The sequence below is a fragment of the Mauremys mutica genome, chromosome 1 (genome assembly GCF_020497125.1).
Source record: "Mauremys mutica isolate MM-2020 ecotype Southern chromosome 1, ASM2049712v1, whole genome shotgun sequence".
Taxonomy (NCBI): Eukaryota; Metazoa; Chordata; order Testudines; family Geoemydidae; genus Mauremys; species Mauremys mutica.
Genome location: NC_059072.1, coordinates 266,596,517 through 266,615,721, shown reverse-complemented (window position 1 = coordinate 266,615,721; position 19,205 = coordinate 266,596,517). Strand labels below are relative to the sequence as shown.

The following is a 19,205-nucleotide window of genomic DNA, read 5'->3' as shown; positions in this document are numbered from 1 at the left end:
AACAGATGAATTATTTGAAACTACATTTGACTCATTTTTTTTTAAACTACCCATATTTGAAGTTAAGCTTGTCTGCAAGAGGTTTAGTGCCCTAGTGTAAAACACTATTGCTCAAGTGCAAGCATTTAACTTGGCTATACATGAGGTTTTTTCCTAATTTTGCACTTTTACAGAGGCGCTTCCACTGCTGGTGAGAGTTATTCAGTCACCAGATGCCAAAACCAAAGAGAACGTCAATGCAACAGAGAACTGTATTTCAGCTGTAGGGAAGATCATGAAGTTCAAACCTGATTGTGTAAATGTTGAGGAAGTCCTGCCACACTGGTTATCATGGCTTCCACTACATGAAGACAAAGAAGAAGCTGTTCATACTTTCAGTTACCTGTGTGACCTAATTGAGAGGTAAGGTGAAAATGTACCTTGATATAATGCATAAAATAAGCATACTTGTAGCCTGCTTATTTTTCTTGTACACATTCTCTAATAATGGGACTTATACTCATTTTTATTTCTCTAGCAGATGTATACACATTATCTTGAACATGAAAATTAACGTCATTCATTCATATTCCATTAGTAAGGCTACGATTTTGTCATGGATATTTTTAGTAAAAGTCACGGACAGGTCACAGGCAATAAAGTAAAATTAATGGAAGCCAGTGACCTGTCCCTGACTCTTACTAAAAAATATCCATGATAAAATGGGAAGGGGCTGGGCAGCTGCAGGATCTTTCAGGTGTTCCTGGAGCAGCTATGTAAGAAGTAAACAGTGAAACAATGCAAATAGTCCAGTTTGAGTACAGTGATGTTGTCTCCCTTATTGCAGTTCTGAAGTAGTGGCAATCAGTGAAGTTTTACAGTGAATTTTAATACTACCTAAATAGGTTCTCTCTCCTTCCAGTGTTCTCAGTATAGATATCCAGTCTTGGAAGTGCTTATAAACTGTATGAAAGCCCAGAATCTTCTGGAAAGTTTTGACCATTGAGTGATATGTAGACTTCTTTTCAAAGATCGCTAGGCAGCCCACAATCCGTGCATTCAGCTGTTGACTGCTTTATTCTGTCACAAAACTGGGAAAACACAGAGACCTTCAACCTCATGCTGATCAGTGTAAGGTTTGCAATCAAGAAATCCTTTATCACTGATAAATCTCCCAACTTCTGATATAGCTAAAAACTTGCTACCTGAATTCTCCACCTTAATCAAAACAAAATGGAATCCTACAAAAAGTGGAAACACGGACAAATTGCTGAGGAGAACAAAAGAATAGCATAAGCATGTAGGGACAAAGAAAGGATAAGCATACAATGTATTACATCTTGAAGGCAATAAGAGATCCTTTAAATACATTAGGAGCAAGAGAAGAATGAAGGAAAGTGTAGGTTCTCTGCATAGCAGGGAAGGAGAGCTAATAACTGATGACATCAGGAAGCTGACATGTTTAATGCTGTTTTGCTTCATTCTTCATTAAAAAGGTTAATAGTGACCAGATAATCAACACAATTAATATTAACAACAAGATGGAAGGAACACAAGCCAAAATATGGAAAAAAGGGGTTAAAGAATATTTAAGAACATAAGAATGGCCATAGTGGGTCAAACTAATGGCCTTCTAGCTTGATATCCTGTCTTCCAACAGTGGCCAGTGCCAGATGCTTGAGAGGGAATGAACAGAACAGAGCAATTTTCGCATGGTCCATCCCCTGTTGTCCAGTCTCAGCTTATGGCAGTTGGTGGTTTAGGAACACCTGGAGCATGGGGTTGTCCCTGACCATCTTGGCTAGTAGGCATTGATGGACTTATCCTCCATGAACTTACCTAATTCTTTTTTTAACCCAGTTACACATTTGGCCTTCACAACCTCCTCTGGCAATGAGTTCAACTAGTTGACTCTGTGTGTTGTATGAAGTTCTTCGTTATGTTTGTTTTAAATCTGCTGCCTATTAATTTCATTGGGTGACCCTTGATTCTTGTGTTATGTGAAGGGGTATAGAACTCTTCCCTATTCACTTTCTCCCCACCATTCATGATTATATAGACCTCTATCATATCCCCCCTTAGTCATCTCTTTTCCAAACTGAACCATTCCAGTCTTTCATCTCTCCTCAGATGGAAGGTGTTCCATACCCCTAATCATTTTTGTTGGCCTTCTCTGTACTTTTTGTGATTCTAATATATCATTTTTGAGATGGGACAACTGGAACTGCATGCAGTATTCAAGATGTGAACATACCATGGATTTATATAGCAGCTTTGTTTCCTGTGTTATAGTCTGTCCCTTTCCTAAGAGTTCCTAAAATGGTTAGCTTTTTTGACTGCCACTGCACATTGAATGGATGTTTTTAGAGAACTATCCACTGTGACTCCAAGATCTAACTTGAGTGTTAATATACTCGTTCATTAGCCCGTTCGTTTATAAGCTCTTCCTCTCGCCCCCCCCCCCAACATGTTTAGGTAAAAATAGTAAAAACTCTGACTTTCATAAGCCAACCCTATATTTCAGGGGTTGGCAAACTTTGGCTCCTGGCCCATTAGGGTAAGCTGCTAGTGGGCCTAGACGTTTTGTTTACCTTGATCATTCACAGGCATGGAGCCCCTCAGTTACCAGTGTCTGTGGCTTGCCATTCCCAGCCAATGGGAGCTGCAGGAAGGCAGCTCCTGTTGGCTGGGAATGGTGAACCGTGGCCACAGTGAGCTGAGGGGCTCCATGCCTGCAGACGCTCCAAGTAAATAAAACGACAGTGTATTAGATATTCAATGATTCCATAGAGTTTTTAAAATCATCAAATTTTGATGTAGACTCGGTTATAAACCGACCCCCGCTCTTTGATGCGTCACCTTTTTACCAAAAATATTCAGCTTGCGAACGAGTATATACAGTAATTTAGACTCCATTTTGAATGCATAGTCAGGATTGTTTTCCAATGTGTATTACTTTGAATTTATCAACATTGAATTTCATCTGCAATTTTGTTGCTCCATTCACCCAGTTTTAGGCAATCCCTTGGTAGCCTTTTGCAGTCAATTTTGGATTTAATTATCTTGAGGAATTTTGTCATTTTCAAATTTTGCCACTTCACTGTTCACTCCATTTTCCAGATCACTTATGAATATGTTGAGCAGTACTGGTCCCAGTACAGATTCTTGAGGCCCCTGCTTATTTGCCTTATTTCCATTATTTCCTCTTTCCTGCCCTTTTGTTTCTTATGTTTTAACTAATTACTGATCCATGAGAGAACCTTACCTCTTATCTCATGACTGCTTACTTTACTTAAGAGCCTTTAGTGTGGGACCTAGTCAAAGGCTTTCAGAAAGTCCAAGTACACTATGTGTACTGAATCACCTTTGTCCACATGCTTGTTGACATTCTGAGAATTCTAATAGATTGAGGCATGACTTCCTTTTACAAAAGCCATGTTGGCTCTTCCCCAACATGTTGTGTTCATCTATGTGCCTGATAATTTTTTCCTTTACTATAGCTTCAGCCAGTTTGCCTGATACTGAAGTCAGGCTTACCAGCCTGTAATTGCCAGAATCATCTCTGGAGTCTTTTATAAAAATTGGTTACATGATCTGTCCTCCAGTCATCTGGTACATAGGGTGACTTAAGCAATAGGGTGACCTTAAGTGATAGGTTACATACCATAGTCAGTAGTTCTGCAATTTCATATTTGATTTCCTTGAGAACTCTTGGGTGAATACCATCTGGTTCTGATGACTTATTACTATTTAACTTACCAATTTGTTCCAAAATCACCGCTATTGAGACCTCAGTCTGGGACAGTTCCTCAAATTTGTCACTTAAAAAGAATGGCTCAGGTGTGGGAATCTCCTTTACATTCCTCTGCAGTGAAGTGATGCAAAGAATTAATTTAGCATCTCTGCAATGGCAGAGATAAGTTAGGTAAATTCAGTATAATCAAGTTGGCAGGGGCTGATGAAATTCATTTAGGGTACTTAAGGAACTAGCTGCAGCAATCTCAGAACTGTTAGCAGTTATCTTTGAGAACTCATGGAGGGTGGGTGAGGTCCCAGAGGACAGTTTAGGTCCCAGAGAATTGGAGAAGGGCAAACATATAGTACCTATCATTAAAAAGGGGAACAAAGAGGACCCACAGAATTATAGAACAGTCAGTCTAACTTAATACCTAGAAAGATACTGAAACAAATATTCAACAATCAGTTTGTAAGCATTTAGGGGATAATAGGATTATAAGGAATAGCCAAATTATCAAGAACAAGTCATACCAAATCCACATAATTCTTTTACGGGGTTAATGGCCTAGAAACTGTTTCTCAACGACTGGTCTATGGACCAGTGCTAGTCCCTGAGGTCTCCCTGGCACAGTTTAGGAAGGCAGTAAGCCAGTCTCTGATATCAAAAAGGTGGAGAAACACTGGCCTAGAGGGTAGGGAAGCAGTAGACATGATGTACAGTATCTTGATTTTTAGTAGACATTTTGGAGCATGAGCTTTCGTGGGCGAATACCCACTTCGTGTCACCCACGAAAGCTCATGCTCCAAAACGTCTGTTAATCTATAAGGTGCCACAAGACTCTTTGCTGCTTTTACAGATCCAGACTAACACAGCTACCCCTCTGATACTTGATTTTTAGTAAGGCTTTCAATACAGTCCAATGTGACATTCTCAAAAGGAAACTAGGGACGTGCACTCTAGATGAATTTACTAAATAACTGATTGAAAGATTGCATTCAGAGTATTATCAGTGGTTTGGTATCACACTGCTGGGGGGGAGAGCATATCTAGCGGGGTCCTGCAGGGGTCAGTCCTGGGTCCAGTATTAGTCAATATTTTCATTAATGACTTGAAGGGGAGATTATATTTATAAAATTTTCTGATGACACCAAGCTAGGAAGGATTGCAAGCACTTTGGAGGACAGGATTAGAATTCAAAAGAACATTGATAAATTGAAGAATTGGTCTGAAATCAACAAGATGAAATTCAATAAAGACAAGGGCAAAGTACTACACTTAAGGAAAAATCAAATGCAAAACAACAAAATGGGGAATTAACTGGCAAGGTGGTAGTACTGCTGAAAAGAATCGGTTATAGTGGATCACAAATTTAATATAAGTCAACAGTGTGATTCAGTTGTGAAAAAGGCTGATATTCTGGGGTCTATTAAGAGGTGTGTTGGTAAGTAAGACAGTGGAGGTAATTGTCCCACTTGACTCAGCGCTGGTGAGGCCTCAGCTGGAGTAGTGTGTTAAGTTCTGGGTGTCACACTTTAGGAAAGATGTGGACAATTTGAGAGAGTCCAGAGTAGAGCAACAAAATAAGTTTAGAAAACCAGACCTATAAGGAAAAGTTTAAAAAGAAAAGGGCTGGGCATGTTTTAGTATTGAGAAAAGACTGAGGGTGACCCTGAGAACAGTCTTTAAATATGCCAAGGGCTGTTATAAAGAGGATAGTGATCAATTGTTTTCCATATCCACTGAAGGTAGGACAAGAGGTTATGGGTTTAATCTGCAACAATGGAAATTTAGGTTGGAGATTAGGAAAAACTTTCTAACTGTAAAGGGTAGTTAAGCACTGGAAAAGGCTTCCGAGGGTGGTTGTGGTACCCCCATCATTGGAGGTTTATAAGAACATGTTGGACAAACCTGCCAGGGATGGCCTAGGCTTATTTGGTCCTGCCTAAGTGTAGGGGGCTTGTTTTTCCTCAGCGCAAGGGGCTGGACTCAAGGTCCCTTCCAGCCCTATGATTAGATCTTTCATTTTTGGCTTACAATCATAGAGCAGATCATGAGTTCTCATCACAGAGTATCTACAAGCGTCAAATCTCATGATGCTTAGTATAAACCAAAGTTTGAAACTGAAATGGTACTGGTGGCGTTGGTAGATATCCTGATGATGGATAATTGTGTGCCCACGCTGATACTATTTGGGGTTGTCTTATTCTCCCTGACTTTTACATAACTCCCTTTAATCTTCTCAACTCCTTTGATTGACTAGCACTAACCCTTTTCATATTTCAAAGTCCTTGTATTGTGGCATTCCTCACTCTAGGTCAGGGGTCTCAAATTCAAATGACCACGAGGGCCACATGAGGACTAGTACATTAGCCTGAGGGCCACATTACTGACACCTCCCCCTGCTGCCCTTAGCCCCACCCTTCCATGAGGCCCCGCCTCTTCCCATCCCTTCCCTGCCCCCATTCCAACCCCTTCCCTAAAATCCCCACCCCACTCCACCCCCTCCTTGCCCCCGGGGAGTGCAGGAGGGGAGGTGCGGCAGGGGGCGTAGGGCAGGGAGTTGGGGTGCAGGGTGCAGCAGGGGGTGCAGGGTGCGGCAGGCGGCTCAGGGCAGGAGGTTCGGGGGGCAGGCTTTGGCCCGGCGTGTACCAGGGGCAGGTAGGCTCCCTGCCTGCCTGCCCTGCCCCCGCACCCCTCCGGGAAGCGGACGGAACCTGGGGAAGGAGGGCGCAGGGGTGTGTGTGTTGATGTTGCTTCAGGCACCGCCCCTAGCAGCTTCCATGGACCACGGTTCCCCGTTCCCGGCCAATGGAAGCTGCTGAGGCCGGTGCCTGAAGCAACATCAACACACACACCCCTGCGCCCTCCTTCCCCAGGTTCCGTCTGCTTCCCGGAGCGGCGCGGGGGCAGGGCAGGCAGGCAGGGAGCCTGCCCTCCCCTGGTGTGCATCGGGCTGAAGCAGCTCTAGGTAAATGGGGGGAGGGGGGGCACGAGGAGCTTGTGGGCTGCAGAAAATTACCTTGTGGGCTGCGTGTTTGAGACCCCTGCTCTAGGTCAAGGGAGGCTAGTTGGCTCTCCTTTTGGAGCCAGTCAGTACCACTTTACATCAGCTCTGGGAGGGAGGGAGTAAATCAGTTTAAAATATACAAAGCCTTCCCTACCATAGTGCTCCAATCCCTGCTGTATGGACTTTCCCAACATAACAGTATTAAACTTCCAACACACAGTGGGCTGGCTTGCTTTGCTGAAGCCTATCTAAGGCACATAACTTTTCTGATAAAGTGTAGCCCAACTTTATAAATAAGGAATGGTCAAATTAGCCAGATCTTAAAATTACAAAAATAGAATTTCCTTCTAGAACAGGATGCATTTAATGATGATGAATAACTTCAGGTATGAATGTGCAGTTCTAAAAATCAGGAATGTCTTGAAAAGCAATTAACTTACATACACACAATCCACATTTATCTTTTTAATTAGAATGCTAACACTGGCATATTTTGTAACATGTATACTTTTTTGATTTCCATCAGTAACAACCCAATTGTCCTTGGTCACAACAACTCTAATCTTCCCAGAATATTCAGTATAATTGCGGATGGTGAAATTCATGAAGCAATTAAACATGAAGATCCATGTACTAAACGGTTGGCTAATGTTGTTCGTCAAGTGCAGGTGAATGCAAATTTATTTTGTTATAAAGGGAATCATTCTAGTTTGCTCTGTGAGATGCAGGAATTGTAAAACTAGTATTCAGAACCTATTCTCTGTAATAAACATGATGCTGCAACCGGTGTTCATCCAAGAAGAAATATTCTAAGTGGATTCCTAATATATTAGATTATGCAAATTCAGTGCAACAATCCAGATTAATCTTGATAACACTATGTAAGGTACTTGAACTAGAGGGTGTATCTCTTTTTATGACCCATATAAATTTTGAAGCATTCATAAAAAATTTAAACACGTGGAACAATTGCATGGTTTACCTTTTACATCACTCCCTTTATTTTTTATTTTACCTTCTCAGATTTGCACTACACATCTTAATTTCTAAATGTTATATTTTGCATGAAATCCAAAAGTTATTAAAATGACCCAGAAGTTGGGCAGCTACAGGACATGAGTACGCAGGCTCATTCAAGAAGAACCTTGCGAATTCCATGTTGGAGACTGAGTTGAGCTGAGCTGTCTGCTACCTCTACTATACAATGTCATTCACTGCATTGTGGGTTTCAATGGAAACTGCTTGTGTAAGGGCATTTTAAAAAAAAAAAGAAGCAAAACCTACAAATTAAGTAGTGCTATAAGATGGGGGCAATAGAAGGAGGGCAGTACTGAAATGCATTTATTTTAGGTTTTTTAGATAATAGAAGCACCTCCTTCAAACTCTGGTTGACTTGTACAAAATATAAAATTCAAAATAAAATCACATTAAATTACTTAAGTCTCTGCCATCACCCCCAGCCACAAATCTTAATTATCCTATGCCAATAGCCTTGTCCAGCCCATCCTCAGATGGCAAAGATGAACTTTTTATGATGATCTACTGATTGGTGAAGCAAGGCTTTGACTGGAAGGCAGTTTTTCCACCTTCAGAATTATGGGGAAATAAAGTGGCCCTACTTTATCAAGAAATTGCATCTCTAAGTAAACTTGCATAGTTGCTAGCTACCCCCCTGTGGAAACTGGTGGAGGCGCAATGAACAGAGGTTACTCCCAGGGGAATTCTGCATCCAAAAAAAAAAATAGTGCACAATATTTTAAAGTTTTGCATATTTTATTTGTCAAAATAACACTATATATTCAGGCTACTTTCAATTATTTTGCTAATTTATTTCAAAATACCTGTCAGGAAGTATTCCTGTAACAGGACAGATAGCAAAAAAAATTCCCACAGGAGTAGAGTTAAAGAAGCTCCTACAACAACCCAATTCCTGTGTCTCTGCCCCTTTCCCACCTCCGAGCCCAGCTGCGCGGCCAGACACCCTCATTCCCCAGAGACCAGCCATAGGACCAGACAATCACATGTCTCCAGAGCCCAGTCACAGGGCCCCCCTGATCTAGACACCCCACAGCCCCACTCTCCCAGGAGCCTAGCCTCAGGGCCAGATACCTACACCCATCCCCCCACAGAGCCCAGTCACGTGCCCCTCCTCCCCACAGCCCCTCTCTCCCAAGAGCCTAGCTGCAGGGCCAGATACCTGCACCCATCCCCCCACAGCCTAGTCACTTGCCCTGCCCTTCCTCCACCCCACCCCCACCCCCAGAGCCCAGGGATCCAGAGAGAGAAACAGCCTGATGCTGGGTCTTGGGCTTGTATGGAGTTTCCTGCACACTGTCTCCTTCCTTCAGGCCATGCCAGGAACTGCAGCTGCTGGGAACTCTTCAGCTCAGTCCCTCTTTCCCCAGGAGTGTATTCTATTTGTGAGCTGGGCTCTGCTGGGTCCAGTGGCCCCTAGTGGCAGCCGGCAGCTCTGCAAACACCAATTCTGTGAGGGAGAAAAAAGGAAATTCTTTGCGGCGCATTCTGTGCAACTTCTGCATTGTGCAATGGCACAGAATTCTCCTAGGAGTAAGAGGGACACGTAGGCTGCTTGAGGCAATGATATCTGATTGAGAATGGCAATGTTAAAATTAAAAACTTCCCCTTTATCTGGGAGTACTGCAGAACTTAAATGTCAGAATCTCATTGCCTAGGGAAAATACCTAATATTGTACCAAAACTAATAAAATAAAGGCCCGTATTTATTTAAGTGTTAGATTGTCTTTGAACTCTGAATCTCATAGTACACCATGTCTTTACATTTCTTTGTCATTGGACCCAATGGATCCTTTTTTAAATACGGTGTGAAAAGACTAAATTAAGACCTTCAATGTAGAACTAATGTTAAAATATATCAAATGTAAATCTGTTAACTTTGACAGCTTTTTAAACACATTAAATGAGATTTTAAATAAATATCAAAAGTCACTGTAGAGATGTAAACCAGTTATCTGCAATAAATATCAGCTTGACCTCCTTTCCTCCTTTGCCATACTGAGACAAGTTTAGCCCCTGCTCCAAAACCTCTGTCTGCTGTGCTGAATAAATATTTCCCACTTATCTGAGTGCTTTTATTTGGAAGGATTATAATACCTTCAAAATATATTTGGTACCATTAAAATAAATCACCTTTGTGGTGACAAGCGAAATAGTGTGCGCTACACACCAGTGTGGAGATGAAAAATTATGGCTAAGGATACCGCTGCTCTTCTGAAAGTACCATGTGATTTATCCATGGTCAAGCAAAGCAAATAACCTGTTTGTAGCCTTATTCAAAAGAGAACAAATTGTCATGCTATTTACCTTTAGAAGAATGAAGGGCTGCATCTAGCCTGCTGTGACTTGTACTTTGTCAATTCTAGGGAGTCGCTAGGAATTTCAAACCAATTACTTAAGCCGTGTCTACATGCAGACTTGCACCAGTTTAACTAAATCGTTTTTTAAAAAAGCTTTTGTTAAGCTGATGCAAGTTTGAGTGTTGGCAAGGACTGTTCTCTTTGGCATAATCTAGAACAGGGATGGGCAATTTGGGTGAGGTCACAGCCAGCCAGATCATTTTATTTTGCCTGCCACAGTCCAGCTTGGGGTAGGAAGGAGGTGGGGTGGGACAGTGCACATGTCCTGTGATGTTGCAGCGAGAGCCATGTGAGGAGCCAGATCCAGCATAGTGAGACGGAAGTAGTCATGGCAGGGTGAGTGCAGGCCAGGCTCCCTCCCAAACTCCCTCTAGGGCCTCCCACTACCACTGGTGGTACAGACCCTACATCTACATTCTCCCCCCGCCCCCATGTCACTATTCCGTATTCTGTGGGCAGAGTCTAACACCCCCCCCCCCCATACCTCTCACTTGCCAAAGGGGTTTTGTGCTTTTTGTGGCTCCTCTATTTACCTGTAAATTGCCCATCCCTCTCCTAAAGTATGTAGGCTCAATAGATGTTGACTTTGAAAGACTAATGAAAATAAATGGCTGACATATAATTTCTAAGTCTCTCTTCGGTGAAGATACCTTTATTTTTCATTTGTTTTCCAGACCTCTGGAGGACTATGGACAGAATGCATATCACAGCTCAATGCAGACCAACAGGCAGCTATACGGGCGCTCCTGAACTCTGCTTGAAGGGCCTTAATTATCATCTGCAAGAAAACTAACTCCAAATAAACATTTACTCTATTGTTTAGGTTTCTTTATTTTGTTTTTGAGCAAAAAAGAACTGTAGAGCGTGTAGGCCATTCTTTTGCAATCTACAGTCAGTGGCAGCACGAAGAATCACTCTTTCAGAGTGGTGTTTAAATCAATTTCTATCCCACAACATTGAAGCAGCTCCCTGTAAACCCTACAATAGCACTGAAGAGTATTTTTCTAATGGTATAAGCCACCTGTGTGATGGTGAAAAGGAGACAAGTTGAATTTTCTCATTAGATGAATTAAAAAACAGCTTTAAGACCAGTTATTCAGCAGTAATGTACATTATAGCAGATAACATTTCTATACATCTAGTGTTAATTGGAGTGAGTCTTTTTTAGGGTAGAAAGTGCCCTTCTACCCAGCAAACCACTAGATCAAAAGATGAAAAATTGAAGACGAATATCAAGCATGAAGACCTCATTGATGTCACTGTTTTCCAAAAAAGGCTTGTTTAGTGACTCAATGAGAAAAGCTGTTCAGCTTCCAGCCCTTGAATGTGAAGTGTCTTTGGCATGTCTGGCAGTATCTCATTCACTCCTCAATAAATGACATTCAAATACAATAAGAAGCTTGTGTAAAAGTTCAGTGCTGTGTGGTTCTTATTCATTCAATTTCCTCCTATGAAAAGATACAAGAACAAGTGTTACAAGTCATAATTATAAGAAGTTTGAAATTTTCTGTACAATTTGTCTAACTCACACTTCATGCTTTCTTGTTTCTTGGATTTTAACCATTCAACTTTTTTCTGATTCAAAGAACTACATACTGTGTAGAATTCAAATTTAGTGACATGAGCCTTGGGTACAGTGAGTTTACATATCTTTACCATAAGCTGTTTTCATTTTCAGATCCAATTGCATATTTGTAATTTATGAACAGTTGGCTAATATTGTTCCAGTTGCAGATGTACAACAGGTCTGTGATAGCCAAGCAAACTTTCGGTAATATTAAATTAAATGTATGCGGTTACATTTGTGGAGATATAATTGGTAGCCTATCCTGAAAGGAGAAAATTCATGTATGAATGTTTTATTGGTTCATCTCATACTAGCAATACATGGCTTATTTTCAGATATACAGTTTCAGATATACAGTTTTTCTAAAATCTTATTTCTAATTTAAACTTCAGTGTGACCACTTTGCAGTTTGTACTAACATTTTTTATATAATACTAAACTTCTGCTTAGACCAGAAAGCTAACCTAAGAATTAAAGACTTTTCACTAAGTGATTTGCAGCAGTCTCTTAAAACGTACTGTGTAAATGCATTAAGTGAAATGGAAGAGTACAAATTTGATGCTTAATGAGAGAGGGGAAAAAAGCTGCCCTATGTATTAAGGATATGATTTTGTCACAGCTTTTGAGACTTTTAACAGACTTCCATGACTTTCAGCTTTAGCTCTGGCTCAGGCAGTCAGTCCCCCGCACAGCGCTAGGGCTCCGGCTTCTGTGATTTATTGTTTGTTGCCAATGTCCTGCCCAGGAATTTTAACAAAAGTCCTTGTGCCAAAATCTTAATAGAAATTGATTTTATAATTAAGGTTATGAATAAGCCCTCAAACTGTTAAAACACAACTATACATCAAAATATAACCTGTTGTACCTGTGTAAGAAAATTCTACCCAAAATCAATTTTTAAAGTAGCTCTGTTTTCATGGCAAAGTTTGTCATTTCAATCCTGACTGAGAAGTCAGTGATTTTTTTTTGAAAATACAAATGAATAACTATGTTACTGCTAAGAATGCAGATCTGCCTATAGACAGAATATGTAGTTTGTAACCAGTAATTTTATCAGAACCCTATTCTATTTTTCTGTTGAGTATATAGTTTGTGGTGATTAAATTTTTTTTAATTTGAGTACAGCTCCAGTTATTTTCAAGGAGTTCACACTGGAAAATGGACATGTGGGGATTTGAACCCATTGCTGTGGAAAATATTTCAGTAAATCTGTATCCAGCGTAGTTGTAGCCATGTCAGTCCCAGGATATTAGAGAGGCAAGGTAGGTGAGGTAATATCTTTTATTGCCCCAACTTTTATTGGTGAGAGAGATGAGCTTTCAAACCACTCTGAGATCTAAGAGCTCTGTGTGGCTCAAAAGCATCTCTCTCTCTCCATGAGAAGTTGGTCCAATCAAATATTCTCACTCACCTTGTCTCTCCTAGTAAATCTGATTGTCTCAAAAGTACAAATATCTGGCTACAAAAATAGTCTCTTTGGTTATTATATGTCAGTCTGGTCTTTGGTGTTTGTTCAGCATTTATTCATTTCTAGATTCTCACCTCTTCCCACAATCTGACATTTGAGCTAAATCTCTTGTCAAATATTGGATGCATTTCACAGTTGTCCATGAGAGTCCAGGTTTGGAATATAACCCCCTTGCCCTTTTTCTGGAAGTGCAAAAAGCAGTGGTTAAGTACTTGTTCCCAGGCTATTGCCATACTAACTTTAAACCTGACTTTTCAAGCAGGAGTGAATAAAACCTTTTTTTACCCATAAATAAGGGACCAAAATTTGAGTGTTGGGGAGCGTTTACACCCCCCTCCCTCCTTTCTTGATAGAGCAGGCCAACTGAAACAAGCAGACAGAGGAGCGCTATTTGTAAAAAGACCTCAGGAGTCACACGGGGAGCTCTGCTGCAATTGCTTCCAGGTTGTTGACCCTCATGTTGTCAGGGCCAGAGGATTAGGCTAGAAAGCATGTGGTAGCTGCCATATCCGCCTAACATCAGCTTTATTTGGCCACAAGGACATCAAAATCCCTGTAACCCTTTTCCCATATCACTTCAGAAGTGAAAAGCTGCTCATTCTCCTCCCATATACTTAAATTTTGTCTTGGTGACTATCTCCTTAATATTCCTTCCTATTCCTTGGGAGAAGTCTTTAGGGAGGAGCAGGAAACTCTCAAAGTGGAAAAAATTCAGTTCAGTCCTGGAATTTGAGAATCCTAGAACCCCCCAAAAATTGTCTTCTCCAACCTCAGTATTCCCAAAGCAGGAAAGGTAACAAACATCAGTTGCCAAGTGTAATTCATCCATTTTCCCCCTGCAAATCTTGTTCTTGTGATGTAATGCATGGAGACCACAGATAAATAAGACTGTTTGTACACCTGGAATTATTCCTAGTGCAAAATACAAGGAAAGTGAAGTCAAGTCATATACAATTATTCCAGACCCTTAAGTGGCAGAAGCAGGAAGTCCATGTAGTGACAGGGTCTGAACACCAAGATACTGACTGTGAATTCCAGTTTTTCAGGATGGCGAGTTGTACTTGAGCTCACAATATGTAGTGGCCATGGTCAAGGTCCAGGCATGTTTCAGAGCAACATGCTAGAGATAAGAGCGGTCAGTCTTGCCCTTTTGACTTCCAGAATCTCCCAAGGAAGGAGCACTTCCTTATCCAGTCACAACAGAACAAATGTGGCATACATAAACCAGGGAATACAATAAGTAGCAGCTCATCTGGCCTCCATCAGATGATCCACATAAGAGACTGATAAACAGGACTGGCTGAGTATCAAAAGACAATGCATAGTGGCTCTTGAACCAAGTTTTCCATTAATATCCTGTGAGCTAGGCTACCTCAGCTTGACCTATTTGCAACCAGTGAAAGCTCACTAGGGAAGACAGATAACTAGGAACAGATTCTGGTTCACAGATGACTACATTGCTTATCAAAAATCCTTCCATCATTCAGGTCACCCAAATTGCTCAAGAGCATGGTGATAATCAGACCTGTAGGGCTGCCACAGACTAAATCCATCTTTGCCTGCAGGATCCCAACTCAAGTTAGCTGAACCTCACAGCTATTGAGCAGTAAGCCCTAACCAAGTTCACATACTTTTCCAAAGTAGTATGTAGCCTCCCACAGGCCGCCTACCCTTTTGGCCTATGCAAGAGTATGGACAAGATTCTCTTGCTGATGTCAAAATTAAAAAGGTTTGCCCTAAAGAGAGAGGCAGTCCCGCTCTTCTGGATTTCTTACAGCTGTGCCTAGGCTGAAGGATTCCCACTCTTGCATCTCAGTCTTGATGCTAACCAATATCAAATACAGCCTCATCCAAATATTTGGAAAATCAGCTAGTGATACCAAGGTTCCTTAGGGAAAAATTAGTCCAAACTAACAGTGAACACGAAACCTGCCTACATTGCTACAAACTCACGATCCAACCTATTTTGCATAGATAGAATTAATTTCCCTGTATTTCTTCTCCATAAAATATTCTTCCTGAGCCCAATCACAATGAGCAAGAAGAGGCTCTGAAATCACTGCTTGTTCCTTACTGCATAATCTGTTGGAATAAGGTGGTACTTCATACTCCAGAGGCACTTATTACCATGGCCAGCTTTTCCTTCTACTGGAAAATAATTGCTTTGTTTTACCCAAAGCCTAAAGAGCTGGGGGGGAGAAAAAAAATTCCAGAGCAGACTCTTGAGCAGAAAGGACATCAGTTACTACCAAGAAAATCTACAGTACCTGCCATTTGATCATGCAATAATTTAAAAAATAAACACCAGAGGCTTGACTGCTAATCCCCAGCAGTTGCATTTTTGGATAACTCTACTAATATTTCTTTATTGCTTGCTATGTTTCGGATTTGGGAATGTGTCACAATCAACAATGGAAAAAAGTCAGTTTCCTTTCTGAGACTGACTTCTCTTGTCTGCTCCACTCAAGAAATGTGTCTATCTCTTCAGAATCTATATATAATTAAATAACAAATAATAATCTTGATAGAAGATGAAGAAACAGTCTGAGAATTGTGCGTCTCCCAGAGGGGCTGGAAAAAGGGAGGCCTGTGGAATTTTTATCTCCCATGCTGCCAATGCTTGTGTGTGTCATTTCATCGTCAGAACTTAGATGTTGAAAGCCCACCCGCTCCCTTCTTATTGTCTATTTAGTTACTACTCATCCAGTGTTTGTATACAGCTTTGGAAGCATACACCAGGCAGATGCAACATGAGCAAAACTGAGCTACCTTCTGTATATACAGGAAGAGGTGCAGCCCCAAAGTTTGAGGGTGGGGGATAGATCAGTTCCAGAAAGACTAAGGTAACATTCTCCATTTTATTAGATAAGAGGTTTGATTCATTCAGTAAATGTACACCTGTAAAGGCATTCTTGTATCTGAGGATTTGAAGTTCCCATTAGTGGTAGTGTCAAACCTCTAAAATGTAACACATTGATCTAGATAAGTGAATGTGAACTTTTAGTCTACAAAATTACAGCCATATGTACTTGTACTAATCTGACAGAATTCCTTTTTGTATAGACAGATAAGGCAGAAAGCTTGGCTACAAATGTAAAAAATGGAAGAATACTGACAATGTATTGTTACATTTTAGTATATAAAAATTAAAGTTCTTATTGCAAAATGATAAATATAGGGACATAAAATGACACGTAAAGACATTACAAGTAGCTTACTATTGTTAAACAGCATGTAACATTTTGTAAGGTAGCTATATTTCCAAGGAAATGTAATCTTCTGGATCTGCTGTGCTTCACTAATTTGTAATGTTAGGATTTACTAATGTCAGTCATTTTTACTGATGATTTGAAATTACCTTTGGATTAAGAAAATGACCACAAATACTAAATTTAAAGATGGCCAAACAGGTTTTTTTCCCCAAGGTTTGACAGTGGAGAATAAGATTCTCTCCCCCCCCCCCCCCCAAATCTTTCACTTACTCCAATCTGTCTGAACTTTTGGATTTATCAGAATTCCAAATCTATTTCCTCATCACCAAATCTTAACACTAATCAAAGTAACTTTCCAGTTCAGCATTGGAAACGTACTTAAAAATAATTTAGGCATCTGGTGAATGTGGATGTTTGACTTTTATATAATAGTTTAGCTTATTTTGTTTAACATTTGATGCTGAAATTTAACAATACTCAGTTGACACACTGCTTGGGCCAGATCTCTTGCCCACCTTAAATCCTGTTTGTGTTGCACCCACCAGTGCAAGGGTACTCAAAGGTGCCTTGAGGCCGCAGCAGAGGCTTGATTTCCTTTGTGGAATCCTGGGCTATCATAGTAAGCCCCTCTTGGCTCCTCTGGCTTAGGTGAGTATGATGCCAGCTGGAAGAGTGGTTCCTTGGGGAATCATTATCCACTGGTACAAATCAAGCTGCCCTGAGGCTACTCTAATTAGCGATGCGCTAGTTCAGATATGAAGTGCCACCTGAAGCTGATCTAGTGCACCTGCAATCTAGCTGTTTGTCTAATGCAATGACCAAATTCCTTTGCAGGCAAGAGCGGGGGGGGGGGGGAGAGTACTAAATCCCTTCTCTTTAATGTCCCTTTTTAAAATGTGTACTTTTTCTAACCAGTCACTGAAATGTTTTAATACTGGCCACCTTAGTGCATTCTTCACAAAATTTCACCTAAAGCCAGTATGCTGTGCGATGTTATATGTTGTAATAGAGTTAACATAACAGTTCACTATTCAGTTCATATACCAATTTTAAAACTTTATTTATGATATTCTCAACAAAATTTTGAATAAAAGTGATACATATGAGTATTAAAAACTTCAAATGGGGAATATTTCAGCCATATCCACACTTGTCTGAATTACCATAACTAAAAAGATCCATTTTCACAAGTTCATTGTGAACCAAATATCCCATATCAATGTTTGTTTTATCTTTTTTGAAATGGCAATGAAGTTCTTAAAAATAATTAAAATGCAAAACCATCTGTTGGGAAGCTAATATCTCTGAAATAAGTAAAATAATAAACTTGCCTTAGTCAAGATTAAACTAGCAATGGTTGTTCCAAGACAGAGCATGGATATTCTGGAAAGTGTAAGATGATTAAATTTTACTTCTCTGCTAGACAAGGTTAGTTCCTTCTGGCCAGTAGATGGAGATAATACAATTGAACATTAGACTTGTTACTTTTATTTAAAAAGCTTGCTAGTTCAGTCCCTGGATTGTCTCCATTCAGAATGGAAAAGGTAGAAGTCTGAACGAAGGAAACATTTGTCCAGTTTTCTGAAACTCTGCCTATGAGAAACCTTTTTTACACCAGGGCTAAGTTAGCTTTTGTCTGCTTCAGAGGTGCCTGTGCAGGATAGTTAACATCTTTCAAAGGATACTTACAGAAAAGCACAGGAAGAATAATTACAGAAAAGTAGCAGAAAAGTGGATTGTATTGATTAGACATGAGCACAAAAAGAACAAGTGTGAATTCTGCAAGTAACAATTTGTGACTGAATGAATGCATCTGCTATAATACTGGATTCACTCTCTGCTTCTATCAAGGTACAGACTTGCAGTATCAGCCTCAGAAAGGCCTTATCTTGACTAGGGAAAAGGCCAAGTTTAGGTCAGGGTTTGCTCATACCTTTAGCTCAACTTTTTTAGTAGGTCAAGTTAAATTGTTGAATCAAACTAAAGGGAGTACCCTGCAACTACACTAGGAGAAGTACCTATTTTATATCTATTTTAGGCCAACTGAAGCTTGTCCTCTCTTCCTAGTCTAGCCCAAGGGGCCAAGAAGAGAAGATGCTAATGAAGCTCCTTGGGAAAGTGCCTCAAATTGCCTTGCATGAATTCCAAATTCCACCATCCTAGCTGGAGTGCTATCTAGTTTTAGTACTGACTCATCTGTTATCTATTGGATAAAAAAGGAATTATTGTTTTGGATTTCCTGCTCAACAGCTACACCTGAAGAGTAAGTGAAGTAACCACTACTAAGATGGACAAGTCCATGGGTCCAGATCTAATGCACCCGAGGGTGCTGAGGGAGTTGGCTGTTTTGATTGCAGAGACATTGGCCATTATCTCTGAAAACTCGTGGTGATTGGGGGAGGTCCCAGATGATTGGAAAAAGGCAAATATAATGCCCATCATTAAAAAAGGGAAGAAGGAGAATCCGGGGCACTACAGATCAGTCAGCCTCACCTCAGTCCCTGGAAAAATCATGGAGCAGTTCTTCAATGAATCCATTTTGAAGCACTTGGAGGAGAGGAAGGTGATCAGGAACAATCAACATAGATTCACCAAGGGCAAGTCATGCCTGACCAACCTGATTGCCTTCTATGATGAGAGAACTAGCTCTGTGGATATGCTATATCATGACATTAGCAAAGCTTTTGATACGGTCTCCCACAGTATTCTTGCCAGCAAGTTAAAGTAGTATGGATTGGATGAATGGACTATAAGGTGGATAGAAAGCTGTCTAGATCGTCGGGCTCAACAGGTAGTGATCAATGGCTCAATGTCTAGTTGGCAGCCACTATCAAGCTG

The 19,205-nt window shown here is 40.6% G+C and overlaps 2 protein-coding genes across 3 annotated transcripts in view; one reads left to right on the top strand and one right to left on the bottom strand.

Moving 5' to 3' along the window:
* IPO5 (importin 5) overlaps positions 1–11,512 on the top strand; it is a 90,357-nt gene extending 78,845 nt beyond the window's left edge. For both annotated transcript variants that reach the window (XM_045009259.1, XM_045009252.1), the window contains exons 24-26: positions 174–402; positions 7,252–7,393; positions 10,795–11,512. In XM_045009259.1, the coding sequence (XP_044865194.1) occupies positions 174–402; positions 7,252–7,393; positions 10,795–10,881 (458 nt within the window). In that variant the 3' untranslated portion in view covers positions 10,882–11,512. The remainder of the gene's footprint in view (positions 1–173; positions 403–7,251; positions 7,394–10,794) is intronic.
* Positions 11,440–19,205, bottom strand: part of LOC123358716 — a 33,683-nt gene continuing 25,917 nt past the window's right edge. The window contains exon 4 of the mRNA XM_045000999.1: positions 11,440–11,568. Coding sequence (XP_044856934.1) covers positions 11,550–11,568 — 19 coding nt within the window. The 3' untranslated portion in view covers positions 11,440–11,549. The remainder of the gene's footprint in view (positions 11,569–19,205) is intronic.